The sequence below is a fragment of the Ostrea edulis genome, chromosome 1, assembly GCF_947568905.1.
Source record: "Ostrea edulis chromosome 1, xbOstEdul1.1, whole genome shotgun sequence".
NCBI classification, from domain to species: domain Eukaryota; kingdom Metazoa; phylum Mollusca; class Bivalvia; order Ostreida; family Ostreidae; genus Ostrea; species Ostrea edulis.
The window spans coordinates 78563141-78589801 of record NC_079164.1 but is presented as its reverse complement, the minus strand read 5'-3'; the positions used below and the strand labels follow the sequence as shown (position 1 = coordinate 78589801).

The window sequence follows — 26661 nt, the reverse complement described above, 5'->3', positions numbered from 1 at the left end:
TTCTGACTGTGGACGCATTTATAACATGTTTTTGTGATTAGTGGAGCGAGGAGCGGACAATGTAACCGTGACCAGCTGGTATCACAGACAGTTTATGGAAGCTGCTCAAGCAAGATACTGCACAAAGGAGGAAATCAAGTTCCTACACAGTCAACTCGCAGACTTTTTCGATGGCAAATGGGCCGATGGTAAAAATAATTTACATTTACTAGTATATATTCATTTATATTTCAATTATACACCGATTTTCAACTTACAATGTTATCAATGATACGATACAGGAAAGAAGAAGCCATACACAGACAAGGATGGGAAAGGCGGTGATGAAGAACGTCACGTGATGTCACAGCCATTGATGTATGGCGACACCTACAATATCCGGAAGCTCAATAACCTTCAATATCATCTAATTCACGCAGGGGACGTTGTTGCTCTGAAAGAAAAATGTTTGTGCAATTTTGGGTATCTTGAACACAAACTGTTGGCAACTTCTTGCAGGTATGTGGTCTGTAAATATAGATACGTTATATATTGGGTGTTCTTTGGACGAAAAAGAGTTTGTTCAGTTTATACGGAAAACAACATTGAAAACAACAGGGTGATGTACGAAGAACATTTGTTTACAGAGAAGTAATAGATGACTTTGACCTGGCAAGGCGCAAGTTTCCTGCAGAAAATGTCTTGGACTTAATCGGCGAGGCTTTTCAACTTTCTGAAGATGACGTCATTTACGACCCTCTTATGTTCCCGTCGCAAATGATTGACCGACTTGGCAATGAAAAGGTGGGTAATTAGTTAAATATTTATGTAAATATATTGCCATAATTAGACTAGCTAGTTAAGTAAGTGGACAAATTCTCTTTCAGATTGTTGAAGATTTTGTCAAAGATTGCAAGAGCTGCAGTCATCCCCACATCCGTCCTAATCAGGACGTTCTTATCAAACCTGGGGGACAGCTGCGCTGTGCAATGGCAGGCCATAGAGGATCACTAAAGTCAATGGACCTGAAAGAAAATGGGAAAGCCGCGGTTACTTGTACGTATATAACGGCGCATGAGAAGGATTTCAATTATGGCTTCCCAGTGAATGGTATAAATACAGGAAATACTGCATTTTCTTCTTTTGTTTAGGTTGCGAAATCGGTGATGACGACATTCGAACCTGGGATATTACTCGTGGAAAACTTATTCGTACATACGATGGATTAGGAACCAATCCTTACTCAGTTCATTATGTGAACAAAGATAACTTTATAATGATAAACTATACAAATCTTATTAAAACTATCGGCGAGTTGGGAGATGTGATATATACCATCCAGCCTCGTTCTGGACAAAACACAGTTGTTGTGGGTGGAACCGGAAACACGTGGATAGGGCTGTTCCAGGAGAACATAGTGGAGTTGTATGATAGTAAAACCGGTGAATTAAAACATCAGGTTGTGAACAGTGATGTGAAGGGACTGAGCTTCGGTATTGACGGGATAGCGGCAGGTAAATTTCTTGAAATTTACTTTTGTCAACTTAGGAATGTAAATATAATTAGATCGTGAAACAGTTACACCTTTGTTTCTATTGTAATAATATTAGTATATGCTAATCACACATACATGTATTTTATTGGAAATGCACATATTGTTTTGCAAATGAGCTTTTATTTGCATGTACCCATTGGTAATAGTTTTATAAAATCAACCATTGAAAAATTTCGTTCTATGAATGATCGGGATTTCTTCCTTTTAATATATATATATATATATATATATATATATTAGAATAAAATAAATCCTTGGTACATGTATAGGCATATATATATATATATATATATATATATATATATATATATATATATATATATATGAAATTCTTGTAGAGGTATATCGGTGGGACTACGTAATTTAAAAAACCCTGTAACTTTCAATCTTAGCTTGATATGATACTTTTACAGTCTCTCCTAGGCCTAGTTACAATTGTGATGGTAAGCGGTGAAACATCCAATTCTTTATATTTTCATCACGTTGCATGCCATTTTTGCTATTTTTAAAAAGCACTCTCAATGTATTGATTACCATTTATGAATTTCATATTGACGCATCATTTCATGATTTTTTTTTAATAGTTATTTAAATATTTCAACATTTTCGCCAGCGATACAGAGCTTTTAAATACCTTGATGGAAAACTTTTATATACAGAAACCCACGATTCAGTTTCATTAGCATTGATATTGGCTATTGAAATCAATATATATGAAATAAAAGCATGAAAATTTTCCCCAAAATTAAAAAAAAAAACCCACCTAAACTTATATAGTTTTGCCTAATCTTAGTTACTTCAGTTGAAAATTATTTGATGTCCTTTTTTTATGTATTTGTTGTTCTTTGTTTTAGTTTGTTTTTACATGTAATTAAGCGCTTAAGGGTAATTATGTTGATTAGATAAAGCGCTATATAAATTTAGAAATGAAATAAATAAGAACAAGGGACATTAACGACCAACGTTTTGCTCAATGTGAAAATTTGTACGCAGTTGCGTACTTGCGCATAGGCAGCTACGCGCCTGGTTACATTTTTCTCCTGGCAGCTGGTGAGGCCTAGGTACCCTCTATATATAACATATCTTCACTCAAGGCATTCCACATAGTGCTCCCTGAAACGCTGAAAGATCTTGTAAAATATTCTGTTTTTGCCCTGGGTATATACACTATATTTGAATTAGAATTTCTAGTTTGCCTATGACTGACTTCTGACACATATTTAAAAACATTTAAATAATATGGCATTAAACCATGTAAAACTTTATTCACTAAAATGACTTTTCTATAGACTAAGTAATCTGATAGAGACAACCAGTTAAGTTGTGTAAACATGACATTAGATGGTGTTTCGAAATTTCTGATGTTAAGAATTACCCTTGCAGCTCGTTTTTGCAATATAAAAAGCTTATTCACATTTTCAGCATTTCTTGGATTGCTCCATATAGTGCAACAATATGTAAAATGTGGAAAAATCATAGTATTAAAAACTTTCAGCAGCGCTTCGTTTGACAAAATATCTTATTCTTAAAATGCCAGTTCTCTTGGAAATGTTGTTCATAAGTGATTCTATATGACTTTTCCAGGACAAAGTTTCATCAATGATAATACCAAGTAATTTTGACTCCTGAACACATTCTATGACATGGTTATTTACCAATGAATTTAATTTTCGATTCTTTGATAATTTTTGTGCAGATCCAATAAGCGCACATTGAGTTTTAGACAGGTTTAAGCTTGATTTATTTTCCTTAATCCACATTATACTGCGCTGAAGATCTTCACACATCTTTGACTCAATGTTTTCCACTGACTTATCTGATACATCTTGTGAAGTATCATCTGCATACATATTTACATGAGAATGTTTCAGTGCTTGTGGATAGCCATTAATATACAGAATAAAAAACAATGGGCCTAAAATAGAGCCTTGTGGAACTCCAATGGTTACATTTTTTTCATCCGATATAAATTGCCTTTCCAGATAACTCCAAATCATCTATGGTCACGTTTTAAATTTTTGAAACTTTAACATTGAACGCCATTATTTACAGTTTGTTGTAACTCTTTTTTGAACACTCATAATGGACTGTAAAAGCTCCATGCACAGTCCGATATTGCACACTTAGGTTTCAGATATAAAAATCAATATTCAAACTTCCAATTTAACGCGAACATGAAATTATTAAATATTACTGGCTATAACTGTACTTCCAAACAATCATTTCAAACTGTGTTCGCGTCTTCTTAAAGGTTAATGGGAAACACCAAGTTTACTAGTACTAAGCAGATATTGAGCCACCTTATACAATAAAGAGTTTTCTTCAATCACGATATTAATGACACGAGGTCATTTTTTCAGGATCGGACAATTTCATGGTGGTAACGGATTCAACACAGCAACACATTTTCGTATTCAGTTTGAAGAGAAAGAAGTTTGTATGCAATCGTCAAGTGTTCACTCATGACGCCAACGGTGACGCATACACAGTGGACGCAATGACGATATCGGCAGACGAACATCGAATATGCTACTGCGACTGCTACACAAATGACCTTCACATTTCTGATATTAATACTCTGGTTGATGTTACGGTGCATAAAGGTAACACGTCTTTTATTTTCATGATAAAGGCATTTAAAGGTTTTAAAAATACTTCTATAAATGGATTCCTTAAATAATATTGATATTAAGATTGTAATTATTTTCCCATCAAACAACATTTTACATTTAAAGAACAAAATCTTATCTATCGTTTAATGTCTCCTTGATAATTTCAAATGGTGATTTACTTTATTTAATTTGTAATAAAACTTATCAGTGTATATATAATTGTGGTATAATGTGCCATTAAAACATTTTCAAAAGTATTATAAGAGAGTTTTTTGATCAAGAATAAAACCTATAAGTGTAATAACTTTAATAAAATAAGTTTAAAAAAAAAAAGAAAAGTAAAATATATCATTTATTTTGTAGGTAAAGATGACGATTATACCTTAAATTATCATGTCTCCAAGGACGGAAAATCTTTGTACTGTGTGTCAAATAGAGATATCCTTATATGGGACCTGAAAACCGGAAAACGGAAGTACACATTAGAACATTCTTGCTATGTTACTGACGCCAAAACTGTAGATTTCCGGACAATGGTGACGATTACAGAGGACAAAGTTGTCTACGTCTGGGACATGACTCGTCCCGAAAAGAAGAGACATGAGGAAATATACAATATTGGTCATAACGTTTGGTAGGACTCTCCTTAAACTCTACTATTGGGGAAAATATAACTATTGGGGAAAATATAATGCTCATTTGGGAATGCTGTCCATCTAACGAAACTATTCATTTCTCTCCAAGAGATCGAAACTGAGATCGGGTTACTGTAGAACAATACAGATCCCCCTTTCTTCTTGGTTTCAAATCACTTCTGTTGGACATTCCATTTGTTTTGTGTGTAACGTAATTGGTTAATTGCCCTAGATGTATGGAAATCTTACGGTGAACACCGAGGGAAATTATTTTCAGAACTTTGTGGCATTTTTAGACTACAGTATGTCCTGTACACTGAATGTTCGAGGTATAATTACTGAGAGAAGGGGATTCTTTTCACGAGAATAGGGTTACACATTTGTTTGATCAGAAAAGTTTTCTAATGCTGTGGTGCCGCTAGCATACGTCGAAACATGCTTCTACCTTAGGTTTTAGCTTTACATAAAAAGGAGATGTAAATATTAACTGTCCATCTCCTTTTCAATCATACGATGTAAAGTTGTGAAATACATATATAGAGAGATTCAGATTGAAAACCCCCATTGTAAAATCCTCTATGGTAATTGTATCTTCCAGGAATATCATCACCCTTCCTAACAGTCGTTATGTGGCGGCGCTGTTCAAACGAACGAATGAATCTAAGAACGACTTTGGTCTGATAGTGTACGATTTGGTGGACATGAAAATTGTTCGTCAAGCAAACCTTGTAAGCATACGTCATAATTCAAATGACATTCTACTTCTAGTATCTTTCACCTGTTTTTTTTTTATTTTGTTTAAACTGAATGTAGTGCCAGAATTTGAATGGTTTCCATGATAAAATGGGAACGTGGATGTTTTTCATAATTGTTTCAAATTGTTTGATTAAGATGGAGACACCGGGTGTGTTCGAATTGATTGATGACGAACACGTTCTTCTGAATATGGGAAGTAGAAAAATTAAAATTGTCAACTTAAACACCATGACAGTGGAACATACATTTCAAGGAAAAATCCCCAGAGTCAGTGACCCGGAAGTTCGCGTCATCTCCGATCACAATAGTGAGTGTCGAATTAGGAGTCCTAAGCTGCTTACGTTTGATTATCACACTAATTTACTTGTTGGGTTAATTTGTAATATGAAAATATTACATCGGATTTATCTGTATTTGTTTCTTTATAGAGATTGTGGTACAAACCAAAGGTTCAAGTCACCTGAAGGTCTATGATATCAATCATGAGGAAACGGAGTGTATCATTCGAAGTCCTCTACCAGGCGAAATGATACAAAAAATATATGTGAGTTTAGGTTTATATGAAGCCTTTATGTTACGGGGTAGGGGCAATCTAATTAAAATTATAACTTCCATCCGCTCCCCAGTCGCGACGTATCGAAAACTGGGGAGCGGATGGAAGTTCTAATTTTAATTAGATTGGGGGGTAGGGGTGGACAGGGGTCGTCCACATCTCACTCTTCTCGCTCTTTCTGTCTTATCTCCCTTCTTTTTTACCTCCTCTCCTCCCCCACTCCCCATTTTCGCCCTCTCTTTACCCCGTCTACCCCAACTTTTATATAGATATATTTATTATTCAATTTTCATTTGTTCTTTATACAGACAAACAACAAAAGTATGAAAGTTGCCGCCTTAACAGACTATAAAAATGTAATTGTATTCAACATCAAAGACAAAACCACTGCTGTTGTCACCAGAGACAATATTGACGTGGATGAACTGGGAGAAGCCATTGCTGTAGCGCCCTCTGGTGACAACATTGTCTTGACAGGAAGCAAACAGTTTGAAATTCAAGACGAAGTGACTGAAGACGTATTGGGTTATATATGGAACTCGCAGAACGGTAGAGAGTTTGTCTAGTTCTGATAAAACAAACATTACGAAATTGTTTCTTCTCCACCTACAGATTGTGAAATTATATCCATTTTGTTGACTTTTATATATATATAAATTGCGTCGAAAATTTGAGTTTTAAATAACCAACAGTATCGTGGCCTTTACAGTGCTTATATATATATATATATATATATTAAATTTATCAATATTTTCAGGAAAACAAGTAGCAGAACTGTACGATAAGGAATATCAGATTAATTACTTGTTCAAAGAAAATCAAAGAGGGTTATCAATATCTGTTGATGATGTCATGTTTATCACCGATATGTGGTTTCTGACGTCAGATGATGATTACATAATGCGCGTGTGGGACATTAATACAGGTACTTTAATGTTTCACTCTGTTTGGTATAATTTCATCCTGTGATATCGTTCCAAGTGACTTCTTTTAGCATAGCGTTTCGAATATAGGTTATAAATGTTTTCTCAGAGAATATCTGTATCATTATATCATGTATACTGTAAAGGACTTGAATTTCGTAAGGCTAAAAAAAAATTATCATTAGGTATTTCACGATGGTTTAATTTCGCGGATAAACCCCTTCTCATATGTGAACTCATGCCCCCAAATACTTTGAACAGCACTTTTCGATGGTTTTATTTTCGCGATCTTTGATATGATCGCGAATAAAACAAAAATAAAAACTAAGCGAATATTTCTCCCTTTACAGTACATGGATATTTTAGAGATTGTGAAAATAGGGAGAAAATCAATGTCATTTATCAATTGTGTCTCCCGTATTACACTTTAGAGTAATGTATTTTCCAACAGGAGGCTTAATGAAGCGACTAACAGGACACGAATCGAATATCGAGATGTTTTCAATCACCGATGGACCTTTGTTTGCTTCTTATGGCTGTTGGGAAGAAGAAAATGCAATTAAACTCTGGTCAACAGAAAGTTTAGAATGCATTGCTTCATTTAAATTAGATTGTGCGGTAAGCATTAGATAGAAATTGTCATCTCTATGTGTTTCCGCTATTGCAAAGGTATGAATAAAAGGAAATAACTAAAGTCTGCATATTCCTGCAGTCTGTTGATGTCTTCATTTATCGTTTTTTTTAGTTTGGAAAACTACGAATGTGTAAAGACGGGTTAACTTTCGTGACAACAGAAGCAAATCCATCACGGATTATTCATTGGAAGATATTTGGTGTTGAAGAAGTGGTGGACTTGTCCAAACTTCCCAAGAAATTCGGCGGAAAGGGTATTTCAAACCTAAATTAAAAGCTTTTGGTCAGAGAATTTGAAGAGGTGGCAAAATTGATTGTAAAACTTCCTAGATGAAGTTGGTAAAGTCCCTTTCATACAAGAAAGTCGACTAACCCCGTTGTAGAAAATTGTAATGCTGGAATGGATCGGGCGATTTGAGAGGTCGCAGAAAGCAGAGGAACATTACGAACCCCTGGAAGAAGTTGGGAATTATTCTCTCTCTCTCTCTGTCTCTCTCTCTGCAATGTATGTAGGACGGGGTGCAATGTGAAGGTCGGGGATTAGGTCAGGAATGATCAGGATCAAGGTCAGGAATGATCAAGATCGAGGTGTATGTTGAGTGGGTTAACATTCTTCCCGCTTTACCGAAAACTTGTACACACTTTCTTGCTAAGACGGGTACTCTTTACATAAGCATGCCTGATCAAATGTGTAAAAAAAAAAAAAAAGAAAAAAAAGGGGGGGGGGTGTATGGGTATATGTCAACTGTCTAGTGTGAATTTAGTTTGAATTAAGAGCATTAAAATCTAAGATATCTTTGAGTACTAGTGAAAGGTTTGGATAATTTGATTTACAGTTTTGAGTACTAGTGAAATGTTTGGATAATTTGATTTACAGTTTTGAGTACTAGTTAAATGTTTGGATAATTTGATTTATAGTTTTGAGTACTAGTGAAATGCTTGGATAATTTGATTTATAGTTTTGAGTACTAGTGAAATGTTTGGATAATTTGATTTACAGTTCTGAGTACTAGTGAAATGTTTGGATAATTTGATTTACAGTTCTGAGTACTAGTGAAATGTTTGGATAATTTGATTTATAGTTTTGAGTACTAGTGAAATGATTGGATGATTTGATTTACAGTTCTGAGTACTAGTTAAATGCTTGGATAATTTGATTTACAGTTCTGAGTACTAGTTAAATGTTTGGATAATTTGATTTACAGTTTTGAGTACTAGTGAAATGTTTGGATAATTTGATTTACAGTTCTGAGTACTAGTGAAATGCTTGGATAATTTGATTTACAGTTTTGAGTACTAGTTAAATGTTTGGATAATTTGATTTATAGTTTTGAGTACTAGTGAAATGTTTGGATAATTTGATTTACAGTTTTGAGTACTAGTGAAATGTTTGGATAATTTGATTTACAGTTCTGAGTACTAGTGAAATGTTTGGATAATTTGATTTACAGTTCTGAGTACTAGTTAAATGCTTGGATAATTTGATTTACAGTTCTGAGTACTAGTTAAATGTTTGGATAATTTGATTTACAGTTTTGAGTACTAGTGAAATGTTTGGATAATTTGATTTACAGTTCTGAGTACTAGTGAAATGCTTGGATAATTTGATTTACAGTTTTGAGTACTAGTTAAATGTTTGGATAATTTGATTTATAGTTTTGAGTACTAGTGAAATGTTTGGATAATTTGATTTACAGTTTTGAGTACTAGTGAAATGTTTGGATAATTTGATTTACAGTTCTGAGTACTAGTTAAATGCTTGGATAATTTGATTTACAGTTCTGAGTACTAGTTAAATGTTTGGATAATTTGATTTATAGTTTTGAGTACTAGTGAAATGTTTGGATAATTTGATTTACAGTTTTGAGTACTAGTGAAATGTTTGGATAACTCGATTTACAGTTTTGGAGGTAGACCTAGACCTCCAAGTAGTAGAAGATTATGAAGATGACCCAGAAGACCCTGACACTGACGTAGAGGTCGATGAGGATGAAGATGAAGATGAGGGAGACGACGAAGATATATGAGACGATTTCCTCTGTTCCATTCATTAAATCACTTTGTACCTCAAATCATCGTCATTTCACTATTCACCTAGTACCTGTACTTCATTATGATAGTCAGAGGATAGCAGTGACGTTCCAGATTGTGTCGTGTACAGTCTGTGATATTTTATTTCTGTATCATGTTTAACATCGTACACTTTATTTGGTTAACAAGTTTACAAAATACAGGGTTATGTGACTTATCATTGTTTCTGTTGGTTGACGTTACTATTGTTAGTATTTTATATAATGCAGTATTTAACATTATCTTGCATTTCGAATAGACAACTAAATCTCGATATTTTGGATTTTTACATACAATATCAAGGTGTATAGTATATTACATTGAAAAGAGTTTAAATGTAAGCGATTAGAATTCACGAAACAGGCATGCACTTTTGTTAGGGAAAAAACCAGCGAGTCGCTATTGTATGTTCTACAAAATGTCTTTCATCCTGACTACATGTCCACCAGTATTGTATATAGTTTATTAAAAAAAAACACTGCTTACATTACATGGTTGGTTGTTTGTATAATGTTTAATGTCCCACTCGAAAAATTATCACTTATATGGAGACGTCACCATTGTCGGTGAAGGGCTGCAAAATTTAGGCCTATCTTCGGTGCTTACGACCTTTGAGCAGGGAGGGATTTTTATCGTACCACACACACGGGGCCTCGTTTGTTTTTTTGTTGTTTTTTTTTTTGTGGTCTCTTCTGAACGACCGCCCCATTCAGTCGCCTCTTACAACAAGCAAGAGGTACTGAGGACCTATTCTAACCCGGAACCCCACGGAACACAGTGTTATTCTAATCTGATTTTAAAGAGAAGTCTATACTGTGGAATCATCATTGTTCGTTGGGGATTGATGTTCGCGGATTTCGTGGGTCACTCTTACCCATGAATTTAAGTGTCCTCGAATATTTTTTTAACCAGGTAGAGTTATCTCTCCTAGTGACATCGTATCGCTTATCCACGAAATTGCTTATCCACGAAATTACGTCCCCACGAACCAGCAAAATTTTGCTTACCCACGAACATTGGCCCCCACGAATTAAAGTGATTCCGCAGTATTCGCGAATCTCACGTTTGAATCCAAATTTGGTTTTGCTGTGACGAAACAAGTTGCCTGTCAATGTGTGATGGAACGGTATCATCCCGGGAAGGCTCGTTCAGATTGATTTGCAACAGTCAAAAACTCTGTGTTAACATATGTTTCAACGCATACAGTGTAAGACATTTCAGCATTCTCCCCTGCCGCATCTCGTGTGATCCGGCAATGTATAACAGTGGATACCTTAATCTGTTCTAAGATCAATGAAGCCTTTTAAATACAGTAACGCAAGTCATTTGAGATTATTTACCTTCATTTGTTGGTATTTGATGTATTCTGGCCATATCAAATTTGAAGGACAATGTTAAAGCGTAGGGTCTTAGTTTTTGAGAAAGGGGTCTCTCTACAGCTTCCTTAAACCCAACAGAAAGGGATCTCTCTACAGCTTCCTTAATCTCTCTACAGCTTCCTTAAACCCAGCAGAAAGGAATTTCTCTACAGCTTCTTTAAACCCAGCAGAAAGGGATCTCTCTACAGCTTCTTTAAACCCAGCAGAAAGGGATTTCTCTACAGCTTCCTTAATCTCTCTATAGCTTCCTTAATCTCTCTACAGCTTCCTTAAACCCAACAGAAAGGGACCTCTCTACAGCTTCTTTAAACCCAGCAGAAAGGGATTTCTCTACAGCTTTAAACCCAGCAGAATGGGATTTCTCTACAGCTTCTTTTAACCCAGCAGAAAGAGATCTCTCTACACTTCTTTAAACCTAACAAAAGGGGATAGAAAGTGATAGAAATATAGGTCAAATCAAAGTCCTTGATTAGAATAGGATGCGCGTTGAAATCAGCATTTTGTTCTGTAGGGTGTGATAGTGCTGCTGTAGCGACGTAATGTAGTATGTGACCTTGACTGACAATGACCTTGATTCAAGATCATGACAAATAATTCTCAACAGCAAGTCTTATCTCCAGTAACAGTGTATACTGTTCCTATGTTATTACCTCATTGTTCAAATGACCTTGGTCTTGGATTCTGACCTTCATTTGACACTAGCAACGTTTTAAGTTGTTGACAAGATGGAGTTTTATGGCCTGTCTATTTGAAAGAAAAGTGATTGGTTTATCGCAGGGGGCCTCCGTGGCCGAGTGGTTAGAGCATCGCGCTCAAAATCACACGGCCTCTCACCTCTGCTCGAATCCCGCTCGCACCGGTAAGTGAGAAAGTTACCCAGTTTACTTTCGGAAGGTCGGTGGTCTCTTCCCAGGTACATTGTATCTGGGTTCTCTCTTCCACCAATAAAAACTGGGCGCCACCAGATAATTGAAAAATTGTTGAGTGTGGCGGAAAACATCAATAAAGAGAAAGAGGTTTGTGGCAGTGAATTTGACCTCCAAATGAGTTTGGTGCACCCTGAAGGTCCTATGTACCTTCCACCGGGATCATAACACATCATGGATTGCAAAAGACGTCTTCGTGAATTGTGATATTCAAACCGTCATTGCTACAAGCTACAGCTTGGGCACGAGTTTCACAAACAAATGACGTCTATATAATATATCACACACTCGTTTTGCTGGGAGATATATATAGGTATGTATATAGGTGAAAAAAATTATATATAGATATAGATGCGGCTGAAAATCGAGTGACAGGAGAAATAGCTCTTGTGTATGAGAGGAGAAAACAACCAGAGGAATTTTTCAAAGAAATGGATATAAAACTGAAGGAAAACGCAAGTAGATTTATTTTGGAAATGCTTTATTTATGGAAAGCAAAATGTAAAAAAGAAGACAAGTCATTGAACAGGTGGCGATACATGGAAACCTGGTTACAGGACTATACCAATACATATGACAAGGAAACCACTCAACAGTGGCAAGTACCATATACAACAAAAGTGTAGAACAGAAAACAACTGTTAGGAAACAAGCGCAAACACATACTTATGCATCAACAGTAAGTAATGACACTCATTCCACCGCACAGACAATACCAATGTCTATAAATAACATACAAATCATTCGGTATTCATTCTAGTCTATCCAGGGGTTCATGTTTCCTAAACTCTCTATTTTGTATTCCTTATGGGAGTTATGAGATTGATCACTGTTGGTGACCTTCACCTTTCACTCCATGCCTAGAAGGCTGGATCAGCTACACACTAGATGTTCAGTATATAGTGATGGATCACACCAAAGTTAAGGTAATAACAAAACGGATAAATAACAGGCCGACCAATCACCGTAGTGAAAAAAGACAGGGTTAAGGTTAACCTGCCATAGACTGACAATACTGACCAGGGAATATGTACAGGAATGAAAGGACAACATTCATTGCACGCGGGGTACGGCGCCATTTTTAGGAGGTAACAAACTCAAATGAGAACAATGTTTACCAACAGACAATTCGAATTTCGTCAATCTAAATGAAATAGATATAATTTAAGATCCAAATTAGTTGGATTCTAAAGTATCCGATCTTTCCGACAGAAAATTTACAATAAAAGAAATCAAATTTTAATCAAAAGGATAGAAATATACAACAATACCTCGTATGAATAACCAGGAATTTAAGACAAATATAAAGGAATATACAAGGCGACTTCAATGAAGAGCATGTTGCATGGAGGATGAGGACTGTGGAGGGGTGGAGTCTTATAAACTGCAAGAAAAAAAAAACTAATGAGAAAGATTAAGCAACTAATCAGAGGTTCACTCTCGGGGGATATAACAGATAAGGAGACTCATAAACCTTGATGTCTGCGAGAGCCAGTTCTATGCTGTTTACCGAAGGTGCATAAGTCAACGAAAAATGAAAAAAAAAAAAACGCATATAGAAACTCAGAAAAGGAAATTATATTTCCTGCTTAAATCCAGAAGATCTCTCTTTTCAGCCCATTGTAGGAGGACCCAATTCTTCATCTCAAAGACTTGATCATATATTAAAACAGTATTGCAAAAGGGTCCCTAGTTTTATCTGGTATGACTTAGACCATATACAAAATGATACGCTTTTGTTTTAGGAGGATTGAAGATAAAGCAACAGTTTTGCATTTGGACACAAACATTTTCTTCAAACTAATGGTATGGCAATGGGAACAAAAATAGCACTGAAATATGCTACGTTAACCTTGGGCTACATGGAAGAAAAACTTCATCAACAAATGATAAATCTATGGGGCGAGGAAGATGCTATACTAATAAAATCGAAAAGGAAAAGATTTCTGGATGATTGTTTTATTCTATGGTGTGACGACATGGATAGATTTTGCGATAGAGATCATTGATACAAAATTACTTTTTCTGAACGTGGTGGTTATCAAAGACACTAAACTCTCATTGGTGTTGTCTACTTCAAACGTATCGACACACATCATTAAAAAAAACTGCACTATTCCCAACAATTTGGCAAGACGTTTATGCATTATAGTGAGTGATGTAAATACCAAAGAAAAAGCGAAGAGATATGATCGCTTCGAAATACTTAGTGCAAAAAACGGGAAAAAGACAGGCATCCTTCCCTTTGTACATGTGCGCACAACTCGTGCAACCAGAATAACAACTCAATAGTTAACCAACTAAACAATTTCCTGAAAGACGACCAATCAACCAAGAAGATATAGAGAGAAATAAATTTTATCAACACCAAACGCCAACCGTTAAATCTAGAATATTATATCCTTATCATAAAGACAATTACAAGGTCACTAAGTGTGAGGATCCACGAAGGAGGACCTGTCAATATATCACGGAGGGATCAGAATACCGCTTTAACGGACGCGTAAAGTCAACGCCAACATGTCGTCTGATAGCGAAATATCCTGTATGTTATTATATGTCCTGGATGTGAGGAATTTTATATTAGGGAAACAGGTAATCCGCTTCGAGTTCGTATTCGCAAACAGCATATCAACATCCTTGAATACAGGCAAATTCCCCAAAGTGAACATTTAGATGTTTAATGGACAAAAATAATTCAATATATTTCTATTTTACAATCATTCGTGTGGAAGGGACATCCAGAGATGTGAAAAGGAAAAACATTTTATTGATACTCAATAATCCAGTTTAACGAGCGGTAGCTCAGATGTAGAATGTTCGCTTCGTAACCGGAAAGTCGTGAGTTCGAGCCCCGCTCGTGCCATAGCCGCGTCAAACATAAGAGGTTTACGTGGAGCAATCACTACATATGTGACTACACAAACATATGTAGTGATTGCTCCTTCACCAAACGCTCGGCATTTAAAAGTGAGAATCACGGGTCTTTCGGATATGATCTTAAAAACGGAGATCCCGTGTCGCGACAGGCGTTGGCACGGTAAAGAACCCTCATTGCTATTGCCCCGAGCGCTAAGAATAGGTCTAAAGTGGCACTTCACCTACAGCTGGTGACGTCTCAATATCAGTGAAAAATTCTTGACGGGACGTAAAACAACCAATGAAGCTTATGACGACGAGAATTGTTTTACAAAATGTGAAACTTTTGAAGATAGAAATTGAAAGCGCGAAAGCATTGCTAAACGTGTTCGTGTTTCTTTACTTTTTACCATACTTTTACCCATCATTGTAAAAAGTAATTAGATAGATAATTGATAGATAGATAGATTCATGTAGATAGATTGTTTAACGTCCATCTCGAGATTTTTTCACTCATGTGGAGACGTCATCATTGCCAGTGAAAGGCAGCAAAATCTAGGGATCGTGCCACACCTGCTTACAAGCAAGGGGTAATATATATATATTCATTACACAGTGATATATATATATATATATATATATATATACACACACACACACACACACACACACAGCAGAATTCATTACACAGTGCTATGCCCCGACAAACGTAGCAGAAGAAAACGATAAAGAAGAATTTTATGATCAACTTCAAAGTGTAATAGAAAATGTACCACCTAGAGACATTTTAATATTGATGGGAGACATTTTAATATTGATGGGAGATATGAACGCAAAAGTGGGCAAAGACAACAACGGAAGAGAGTTCATCATGGGGAAAGAAGGCATAGGAACCATCAATGAAAATGGAAAACTGTTTGCAGATGTTTGTGCACAAAACGACCTTGTTATTGGTGGAACAATTTTTCCTCACAAGAATATCCATAAAACAACATGGACATCACCAGACACAAAGACCAAAAATCAGATAGATCATATTACCGTAGCCAGGCGATGGAGAAAGAGCTTACAAGATGGCAGGGTCTATAGAGGTGCTGATGTTGGTTCTGATCATGAACTACTGGTGGCAAATTTCAAAATCAATATATCCAGAGCAGTTAAACAAGGTGGACAGCTGAGCAGACGATACAACTTAGAGAAGCTTAGAGATGGTCAAAACATCAGAGACTTTACTATCAAACTCAGCAATCGTTTTCAAGCCCTTGCAGATGTAGATGATGGTACATTAGAAACGAAATGGCAGAGATTTAAGAACTCTTTTAATACCACTTGCGAACACAGGGGCTAAGTCCGTTTTGGGCCCGAACTCTGTGATACCATAAATATAGAAAGGGGTCTAACTCTGACACAGATAAAAAAAAACTAACCACTCGCTTCAAATGCCTAAAAAATCTTAAACTAGGTAAGCTATGCGTAATTTGTCGTTTTCCTTGCATAGATTAATGTTTTAACTACTTGCATGCCAAATTTCAAGTCACTGGTTCTTAAAATAACAAAGATATACGTCATCGTTCTCTCGATTTCACTTGTTTATTTTTACTAGGACATTTACCGGTCCAGGTCACGGAGTCGTTTTTCGCCTATGACAGCAGCGAAATTCAGACTAGTATGGAAGATTTCAGACCTGTCAATTAAAATTTCACATCAATTATACGCTACTTACTTCCTCATATTTTAATAATGTTCTTCGTGTAGACGTTACACGACTTATTTTTCCTCAGCAGCATCAACTGTTGAGAAGATCTGCCATTTTAATGAATATACTAAATACCCGATAGACTTAAAATCTCAAATACCTTAAAATTAATCAAAACATTATTCTTGTGATATTGCACTTAGAGAAGGAAATTGAACATTATTTCTTTGCTTTTTTAATTTTTTGTTTTTGTTTATTCTATTTCATTTAGATTATTATTACCCACTCCCCCTTCTTTAAAGTTTTAGACATTTCGGGTATTTAGTGTATTCATTAAAATGGCAGATCTTATTTATGGTATCACAGAGTTCCGGCCCAAAACGGGCTTAGCCCCTGTGCTTGCGAAGAAGAACTTGGTTACAACAAGAGACAATATAAGATCTGGTTGTCAAATGAAACAATCGATGCCATCGAGAAAAGAAGAAAAACCGAAATCCAACTTGAACAAGCAAAAACTAAATCCCAGAAAGAGAAGCTTCCAAAAGAATACTCAGATCTGCAGAAAGAAGTTAAAAGAAATGCGAAGCTTGACAAAAGGAAATACATTAACCAACTAGCTACTGAAGCTGAAAATGCCATGATTAGAAATGACACTAAAACTGTTTATAACATTACAAGACAGTTGGCAGGCAGAAAGACCTATACATCAAGACCAATAAGAGACAGAGATGGAAACACCATAACGAAACTGGAAAAACAACTAGAAAGATGGAAAGATTACTTCAGCAGCCTTCTAAATGGAGATGAGATTACCAATAGCCCTGACATTCCTCCAGGTGATGATCTTGATATTGAAACATCTGCCATCTCTAAAGATTAAATTATCAAGGCAATTCGAAAAATCAAAAACGGTAAAGCTCCAGGACCAGACTATATTCCACCAGAAGTACTGAAAACAAGCCCTGAAACAACAGCAAATATGCTCCACGATCTGTTAAATACTATCTGGACATCTGAGGAAATACCAGAGGACTGGAGAACAGGGTTCATAGTAAAATTGCCAAAGAATGGAGACCTTAGTGATTGTCAAAAATGGAGAGGTATACAACTACTCTCACTACCTAGCAAAGTCTTGACACGCATAATTCTTGAAAGAATCAAAGAAGCCATCGATAGATGCCTCAGAGATGAACAAGCAGGATTCAGGTGTGGGCGCTCATGTACAGACCAAATAGCCACATTGCGTCTCATCATAGAACAATCTCTCGAATGGCAGTCACCACTCTATATCAACTTTGTCGACTTCAAAAAAGCCTTCGACATGCTTGACCGCATAATAATATGGAAAGTTCTGAGGCATTATTGTATCCCAGAAAAAAATGTTAGAATAATACAATATAATATAACACCAAATGCCAGGTCATACACAATTCATCACTGTCACCATCGTTCAACGTGGGCACATGGGTACGTCAAGGATGTCTATTATCCCCTCTGATCTTCTCTCTTGTCATTGACTGGATAATGAAAACAAGCATGACACCACCCAAAGGTATTCAATGGACACTATCTTCCAAACTAGAAGATCTGGACTTCGCAGATGACGTCAGCTTATTATCACATCTGTTCCAGCATATCCAACTGAAAACAGAGTCACTCCAAACAGTTGCAAGGTCAACAGTGCTTGAAATAAAAACCAAAAAAACCAAGTGCCTAAGAATCAATGCACAACATGACTCGCCTGTGATGTTGGAAGGCAACAGCATCCAAGATGTTGATAGCTTCACGTATCTGGGAAGCATAGTCAGCAAAACTGGAGGAGCAGGTGAAGACATCAGAAATAGAATTGGGAAGGCAAGACATGTCTTTATTACCTTGAGACCAATCTGGAAGAGGAATAACATCAGCCTCGAAACAAAAATTAGAATATTGGAAACCAATGTAAAATCTGTTCTTCTTTACGGATCTGAGACATGGAAACAAACTAAAAAAAACAGAGCATGACCTCCAAGTTTTTATAAACAAATGCCTCAGACAGATATTGAAAATTAGATGGCCTGAGAAAATATCAAACCAGGAATTATGGAGAAAAACAAGCCAAACTCCGTGTCTTACTCCCTGGCATGATACAATTCTTACATCATTTTGAGATCTAACTGACTAGGTCTTTGTGTATGAATATGAATTTAGTAGTCTATGAAATTATTATCAAGATAATGAGGCAAATGGTATTTTGGTCTATGATGAAAGACTGCTACACGTGTTCTAACTTTTAATCTGTATAATGAAAGGTGAAGATAACGAACAGTGATCAATCTCATAACTCCTACAAACAATGCAAAATAGATAGTTGGGCAAACACGGACCCCTGTCGACCGGTCACACCCGCCGTGAGCCTTATATCCTGTTCAGGTAAACGGAGTTATCTGCAGTCAAAATCAGTGTGCCAAGAACGGCTTAACAATCGGTATGAAACACGTCAGACAGCATTTGACCCAATGATAGGTTGTATTGACGAACTAGATCGTTATAACGACCATAGAATTTGCGGAATACTGACTTCAATCGAGACTGTTGAAACCCCTGTACCATCAACTTGTTTGTCAGTAGCTTACCTCGATTTAAAACCTGACTATACGTAGAACAAGTTCTTGCATATCGAAGCAGTTGAGGTATATAAACACCATATGTAGGTAATAATGGAATATTGCTACATAAATATGGGAAGTTGACGATGGAGAAGCTGAAATCATCCCGTTTGTCATACAGTTGAGTTGTTAGTTTGCCGTTAATATCTACTTTCAATAAAATATCTAAGTATGAAGCAGAAGTGGACGAATCAATCAAAACAAAATGAATGTTACAATGAGCTGTCGCGTACAGGAAGTAAAATAAAAAAAAAATAAAAACTTGTTCACATTAATGGTATGATTTGGCAAAAATAACATTCATTCATACATTCATAATACTTGCAATAACCATGTTTGTTGGTAAAAAAGGAAAGAAAAGAGGAAAAAGCCTAAAGAGTAAACAGCAAACAAAGGAAAAACAGAGCCCCGGTGTCATTATCCAGGTGAGTCAAGACCTTATAAGAATTGACTTAATTGTAGAAGAAGTTGTTACGATAAGGCGTGAAATATGCCCCAATTAAAAAAAAATATTACAAATCAAGTATATTATGCTGGTAAATCCCCTCTTAAAATTTAGAATAAAACTCAAAATATCACTAAGTAACAGTGCCATGCCATTAAATGGCGTCCATAACGAAGAAAATGTTTACACTAGTTTATATCAAAGCTATCTTTAGGAAATGCAGCCGAGAAGCAACATGTTTATTCCATTCCTAGTAAATTTATAATGTTTAAAGCTTAAATATTAAGATATTGTCAGCTAATACTGTGAATATTTGTATGTTTGTAAGACTTTTACTGACTTCCTTTTTCGGTTTTCCGCTGTAGGACATCATTCTCCCAACTATTACCATATTACCAGACCCAACTTATCAGAATGCCTGTTACTCAAACACATGCCTGTGGTATAACCTGATGATTGAAACATAGGAGGAATGCTGTTTTAAACAACTTTAAAGGACAAGGTACGTTTGGGGCCAAATTTGGCCCCGCGTCCAAATTAAATGATATTCCTCAAAATTCTTTCATATGGTGTATACTTCCATAAAATGGTTATGATGTCTTCGTAAAAAGCTTTACTTATGTATAATACACATGTAAATACAGTATAGTTTACGATAACGTTGTGCCATTTTGACGTTACTTTATGCGACGTCATGAACAAGAAAGCTATGTCATGAACTCAATATGAAAATAATCCAATTTATGTCGCCGTATGCTCAAAGTTTTATTAAACAAATGTGCACTATGATTTTTATTTGTAAAGTTTAATTGACTATTTTCGAAAGTTTTAATCAGTTGTAGATAATTCGATGCGGCGGTTGCTGTGATTTGAAGGACGATTAGTGTAATTGTATCTAAGAATTGTAGAGCAACCCATATATATTCATTCAATTTTAACATTGTATTTACATTTGCATCCAATTTGCATTGTTTTATTCTAAATTAAATGAATATCATATATGTACGTAGCGCGTGGTTACCTTAAGTTATTCTTAACCTAACAAAAAATAATCTTGTCGGTATTATATTCAATGTTTTAGCATATACACTTGCAGATCTATTAATTACACTCTTTATTTGAAAAAAAAAATGTGCAGGCTCCTGACAATTATCTTTAAATAACAAATCTTTCAATGCATTAGTATTTACGCAAAGGAAAAAAGTTTGAATCATAAATAGTATCATTGTCTCAAACCACGTCCGAAGTCCGCATGGGAGAGGATCGTATTTTTTTTTTACCCCCCCCCCCCTCCCCTTTAACCTTTTGATACAGTGTACATGCCGATTTAGTCAGAGATATGAAAACAACTTTGGTTTCCCTATCTAATAAATCATTCAACAATTCCTTTTCGGCCAGTTTCTAATGATGAATGAAGCAGAAACTGTCTATTAACAGTACCAAAGTCAATCACTATGACAGTGCATCAGTATATATAATGCCGTCAGTCAAAGATATTTATATTTTCCAACAATTGTCAAAATAATGAAAGGTGTAAGATCTAATCAGTTTTTGACACTAAGTTTTTTCACTATAAGGACTACTAGAATCTATAATTTACTAGTCCTGCTGATTTGTGACTAGTCCGGCTGCTGAAAGTAGACGGCCGAGTTGCGATGCGACGAGGGGAAGAGAGCGAGAGGGGCTTGTCCCCTCTTAAAGAGGGTGGGAGTCTGGGGAAAAAAATCTAGATGCAGATTGTTCACTTGAGACAAATAAATGAAAATTTTATGACCAAATCTAGCCTCTTTTTCCTGAGTCTCTCATCAAACCATCGTATTTATGCTTGAATATCATGAAGAATACGTCAATGTGTAACATAGTACCGTATTTTGTCGAATATGATATGCACTATTTTTCAAGGATTTTTGGTGTAAAAAAGGGGTGCGCATTGTTTACCAAATAGGGTTTTTTTCCAGGTGAAACTCGGCGGTTAAGTAATGTTTTACTCGGAGACATATCGTATGCTTGTTCACGTTTTTCACCTAATCGATCTCAAGAAAATTACCACAGAACGTAAATTGTAGAAAATATTATACTTAACAATATGTAAATAATCAAATTATTATAAAACAGCCAATTAAGTTTTATTTGATCTTACATTCATATTAGATATTCATCATCGTGAAAAAGTGCCACGATATCATCATACCGTGACCATGACCGGCACACGTTTTTCGAAGCCATCGTTGTGTATAAGGACCTCATCGCTTGATTTTGTCAGACACCTATTCAGGGTACTTTCTGCATTCTGCACGATTTCCATGGATCTGGGAATATGTGATTTTCTTTTGCTTGCGACTGACGTACTTCATCTATCTAAATGCAGCGAAATTTCGGAGAGTTGTTTGAATTCTTCATTTCACTACCGTCTCCAAATAATGGTAGTGTACGATTACAACACATTGAACAATTGTTCACTATTTTTACTTTATTTCTATAACGTCGGCTATTTGAATTATTTGAAGTTTCAACAAAGAAAATATCGAGTGTTCAAAATTTAATGCTACATAATATCTTGCTTTGCTAAAATTAATATATTATTACCGCGCTGTATTCAAATTCCTGTGCTTTGCTGAGAACTTACATTATTTCCACAAAGATTTCTAGTGAAATTTAAATTGAAAAAAGCCAAGAATACTGCTTGGTTAGAATGTTTACATTAATCACCGGTAATTATGTATATTGGGAAAAGGATATCAAACAATCGTTCCAGTTTTATACAAATGATAATATTGTGCTCTGGTTTAGTCCTCATTACTTTGTGCACAAATTACATGCAACTTTAATTCCAGAGGGGAGGGGGTGTCCGGACCTCCACTCTAGATCCGCGCATGATTCGGATATAGTCATTAAGCGGTGTTTTGTGCACATGCCACTAAATGTTAAGTGACCGATGGTGAGTGGGATGGTTAAAGTGTAAATGCAGGAAAAGAAAGTATTCCTTATGTGTGAAAATCGCGTTCTAATACTTCAACACCAGTTCCACGATTTAATGATGAAAATAGTAACCAATGACTAGTTATCATATATTTTTAAATAAGACTATATCACAGAACACGTGCATCAGTTATCGACAAATGTAAGGCGATTTTATAAACAAATAATTATTACAGCGACGTAGCAACAGGGGAATTTGGCCCACACATTCTTTTGTTTTGAGAATGTAGTTTTTCCATAAATTTTACATGCGAATTTTGATTTACCCCCCCCCCCTTTATGGTAATACTGAATGCTTGCGAAAATTTAAGTATGAAACGATTAGAGTTGTAGATCTGTTGACATTGATTGCAAATGCAGTCAGAATCGTTTGTTTCTACTAAAAATGTTTTCTTAAGAAATTTTTTTTTATCTATTTTTTTTTTTTTTTTTTTTTTTACATGTAATGATCGGGGTTCACTGGGTTTTGTCCTCTTGGAACACACAATACAAGCGTACACTTTATCTTGTAGCTTACAAATGAGTTTTAATTTAGATATCTAAATACTACATCGTTCATCTATCAACTACCAACATTCACTCTTATAGCAGGGTAGATACGAATATTCCATTACCATATATAACATGGAGTAACTTCTCCTAAATGAGTTCGACAACTTTGTAATATAAACGACAGATCGATGAAGTTGGAATTGTTTTGATAGGTAACATGCATGTCACAAAACTACAGGTACTGCATCATGTAAATAATGAACAATATATTGTAATGAATTGATTTTCAAGTGTATATATTTAAAGCAATATAAGCTGTCGGCGGCGGCAATTTTCTTAAATCACGCTAAAACGTTTTTTCAATGCGAAATATAAAATTCTAAATTCTGTATGTTTGACTTGCTACTAATTCAATTTTTACGGGGAAAATATAACCGAATTTTGCATTCGAACTCGCACTATTATGCTCTGGTATAAAGGTACCGATTAAGCTATCGCGCTTTCATTTCCGATATTATTAAACTTTTTATTTTATAAACAAATATTGCATTCGGTTGCAGGCGTGCATTTTTTTTAAAAGCCAGGCCAAAGCCATAATAAAATTCTTACTTAATAACAAACGTATTATGTATCATGAGTGGGTTTTTAATTCAAATGGATAATCATTAGATGTGTCTGACATAATGCTTAATACAATATTAGAATAGCATTTGAAATTGCCCATGCAACATACCCAATAAGTTATAATTAGCCTACATGTATACGTTAGAATATTATGACTGGCAAGGCGTATTTAGACATGTATTTAGATACGCATTGTAGCCACCACAGTATATGCACACCAATTAAGAGGGATAATTCATATCATAAACCATCTATGATAAAAAAGAATATGTGATTGAACTTTGCCATGTGTTACATTAATTGCGTTGATATCATTGCGTATCTATATGAAACATAAAATTGGAATCGGAAATATCTGTGTCGAATATTCCAATTCTCTGATTACACACTATCTTCTTCAATGCAAACTACTAGAGTCTTATAAAATTTAATATGCTGTACATATGCATATTATTTATTCATTAAACTTGTATATATGAACACCATCAACGTTGAAATTTGTATTACAGATGAACGCGGGAAATGGTTAAACGTTAAATCTAATAGTCTGCTCATTTACCAACCAAGTCGAAATTTTCCTCATTACTGACTTTCAACATGATTAATTTGTACACAAAATATCTTTGTGGTTGTTGCATGTGCTCTATCTTTAAAATGGTTTCAAAGGCATAAAAAACGGCTAATTTCGGCGATTTCGGTAAATCATGTCAATCGGAGAGAAGGAAAATGACGTCACAGAACATATTACGTCACTAATTTTCACATGTATCATCAGGGCCAATGCCCTAGTGCATAATCATAATGATTAAACCAAGTGAAACCACATTTTAAATTTATCTTAATTTTGTGGCGAAATTTGGGCCTTAATGTACCTTGCTCTTTCTCTGATTTCTTAGTAAAAATGAGAATTATAACCAAATTTCCCCTTATTATGCAATTTTTTGCAATATAATTAACAGATACCAGTGACTTACAAATTGATCACAAATGTAATATTATACAAATATTGCTGGGTTATTTTAGGTCAATACAGTGATTAAACCACCTGAGTAGTACAATATTCACCGAGCCCAAAGGACGAGGTGAATACTGTACTTCGAAGATGAATAAATCATCGTAATGACTAAAAAAAAAAAACAGCTATCGGACCCTCGAAATACCGGCCCGTTGGACTATCGGGCCGTCGGAATACTGGGCGGTCACCTATGTGGATGTGTTATATAATAAGGTGGTGCTATTATATGCCGTGGTTCTTTTAAAATAATGTGGCGCTTTTTTAAATTATATTCTATGGTTTTTATACGTCCGCCTTTAGATGGGACGTATTATGATACAGCGATGTCTGTACGTTCGTCCGTCCGTTTGGGGTTTTCAGTTTTTATACGCTCGTCTTTAGACGGGACGTATTATGGTACAGCGATGTCTGTACGTCTGTCCATCCGTTCGGGGTTTTCTCTTTATAATTTCATTTCCCTGTCACATATCATGCTGAAATTTGCTGTGTAGCTTCTTTGTGGGTCACTCTAGATCATACTGCAATTTTGATCCATTTCGACCTTTTTTCCAGGAGTTTTGCCCCCTTATTTGGAAATAATTATTATATGGGGGGTACATAATTTGTCCGCCCTACTCCTCCCACAGTTTTCAAGTGAGGACTTTCTTATTTTGTGGAGTGTTTGTATAGGTACTGAAGATGTGCATGTGGGATGAATTTTGATTTTCTACAATTTTTGAGAAAATTGCAGGTTGTTGAACTTAGTCTATTTGGAAATTAATATTCTATGGAGGGTACATAATTTGTCCGCCCAAGTCCTCCCACAGTTTTCAAGTGAGGACCATCTTATTTTGTGGAGTGTTTGTATGGGTATTGAAGATGTGCATCTGTGGAAGGATTTTGATTTTCTACCATTTTTGAAAAAATTACAGGTTGTTGAACTTGGTCCATTTTGAGGAAATCTCGAATTTTAAGCTAAGACCCTTTGTTCATATGAAAGTTTGTCACAGCCTCATGATGACTGATACTACCTGAGGCAAAGTTATACAAATTATAGCACAAGAAAAACACCCTATGTAAGCATTTCACGGGCGTATTATGTACCGTTTTTGGTACTCTTATTAATTTCATTTCTCTGTCGGATATCATGCTGAAACTTGATATGTAAATTTTTTGTGGATTACTCTAGATCAATACAATTTTGCACCATTTCGACCTGTCTTGCAGGAGTTTCCCCCCCTTTATTTGAAAGGGTTCGGTTACATGGATTATATAGTGCATTAACGTATATTGAAATGTTTTCTAAAAAACATCATCTCTACTCCTGATAGGAAACAAACCAAGTGTATGTGTAGAACCTCCACCGAAATCGTGAAAGTCATGGGTCAAACAACTTATACGTCCGTCTTTAGCGATGTCTGAATCCGTCTGTTCGGGGTTTTCGTTTTCTATTTTTATTTCTCTGTCAAATACCGGTACATGTGTATTAAGCTGAAACTTGGTGTGTATTTTCTTTGTGGGTCACTAGATAATGTAGCGGTTTTAATTCATTTCGACCTCTCTTGCAGGAGTTTTGCCCCCCTTTTTTGAAAATTAATGTTAAATGGAAGGTACTTAATTTGTCTGGCTAACTCCTTTTACAATTTTCAAGTGAAGACCCTCTTATTTTACAGAGTGTTTGTATAGGTATTGAAGATGTACTTTTTAAAAAAGGATTTTGATTTTCGTTAATATTAGTATTACATATATATAGTATTGAACTGATGTGATAGATAGGCCTAATGGTACAGGGGTTTCAACAGTCTCGTTTAAAGTCAAAATTTCGCAAATTCTATGGTCGTGATAATGATCTAGTTTGCCAATACAACATATCTTTGAGTCAGATGCTGTCGGACGTGTTTCA

General features: G+C 35.5%; 1 protein-coding gene across 1 annotated transcript in view; it reads left to right on the top strand.

Moving 5' to 3' along the window:
• The window catches only part of LOC125672406 (uncharacterized), a 28086-nt gene extending 17883 nt beyond the window's left edge, over positions 1-10203 (top strand). The window contains exons 14-28 of the mRNA XM_056161777.1: positions 42-188; positions 282-498; positions 627-783; positions 867-1035; positions 1131-1493; positions 3895-4137; positions 4510-4780; positions 5380-5509; positions 5673-5844; positions 5966-6081; positions 6399-6639; positions 6848-7015; positions 7465-7631; positions 7759-7900; positions 9549-10203. Of these exons, the coding sequence (XP_056017752.1) occupies positions 42-188; positions 282-498; positions 627-783; positions 867-1035; positions 1131-1493; positions 3895-4137; positions 4510-4780; positions 5380-5509; positions 5673-5844; positions 5966-6081; positions 6399-6639; positions 6848-7015; positions 7465-7631; positions 7759-7900; positions 9549-9673 (2828 nt within the window). The 3' untranslated portion in view covers positions 9674-10203. The remainder of the gene's footprint in view (positions 1-41; positions 189-281; positions 499-626; positions 784-866; positions 1036-1130; positions 1494-3894; positions 4138-4509; positions 4781-5379; positions 5510-5672; positions 5845-5965; positions 6082-6398; positions 6640-6847; positions 7016-7464; positions 7632-7758; positions 7901-9548) is intronic.
• The last annotated feature ends 16458 nt before the right edge of the window (positions 10204-26661 follow it).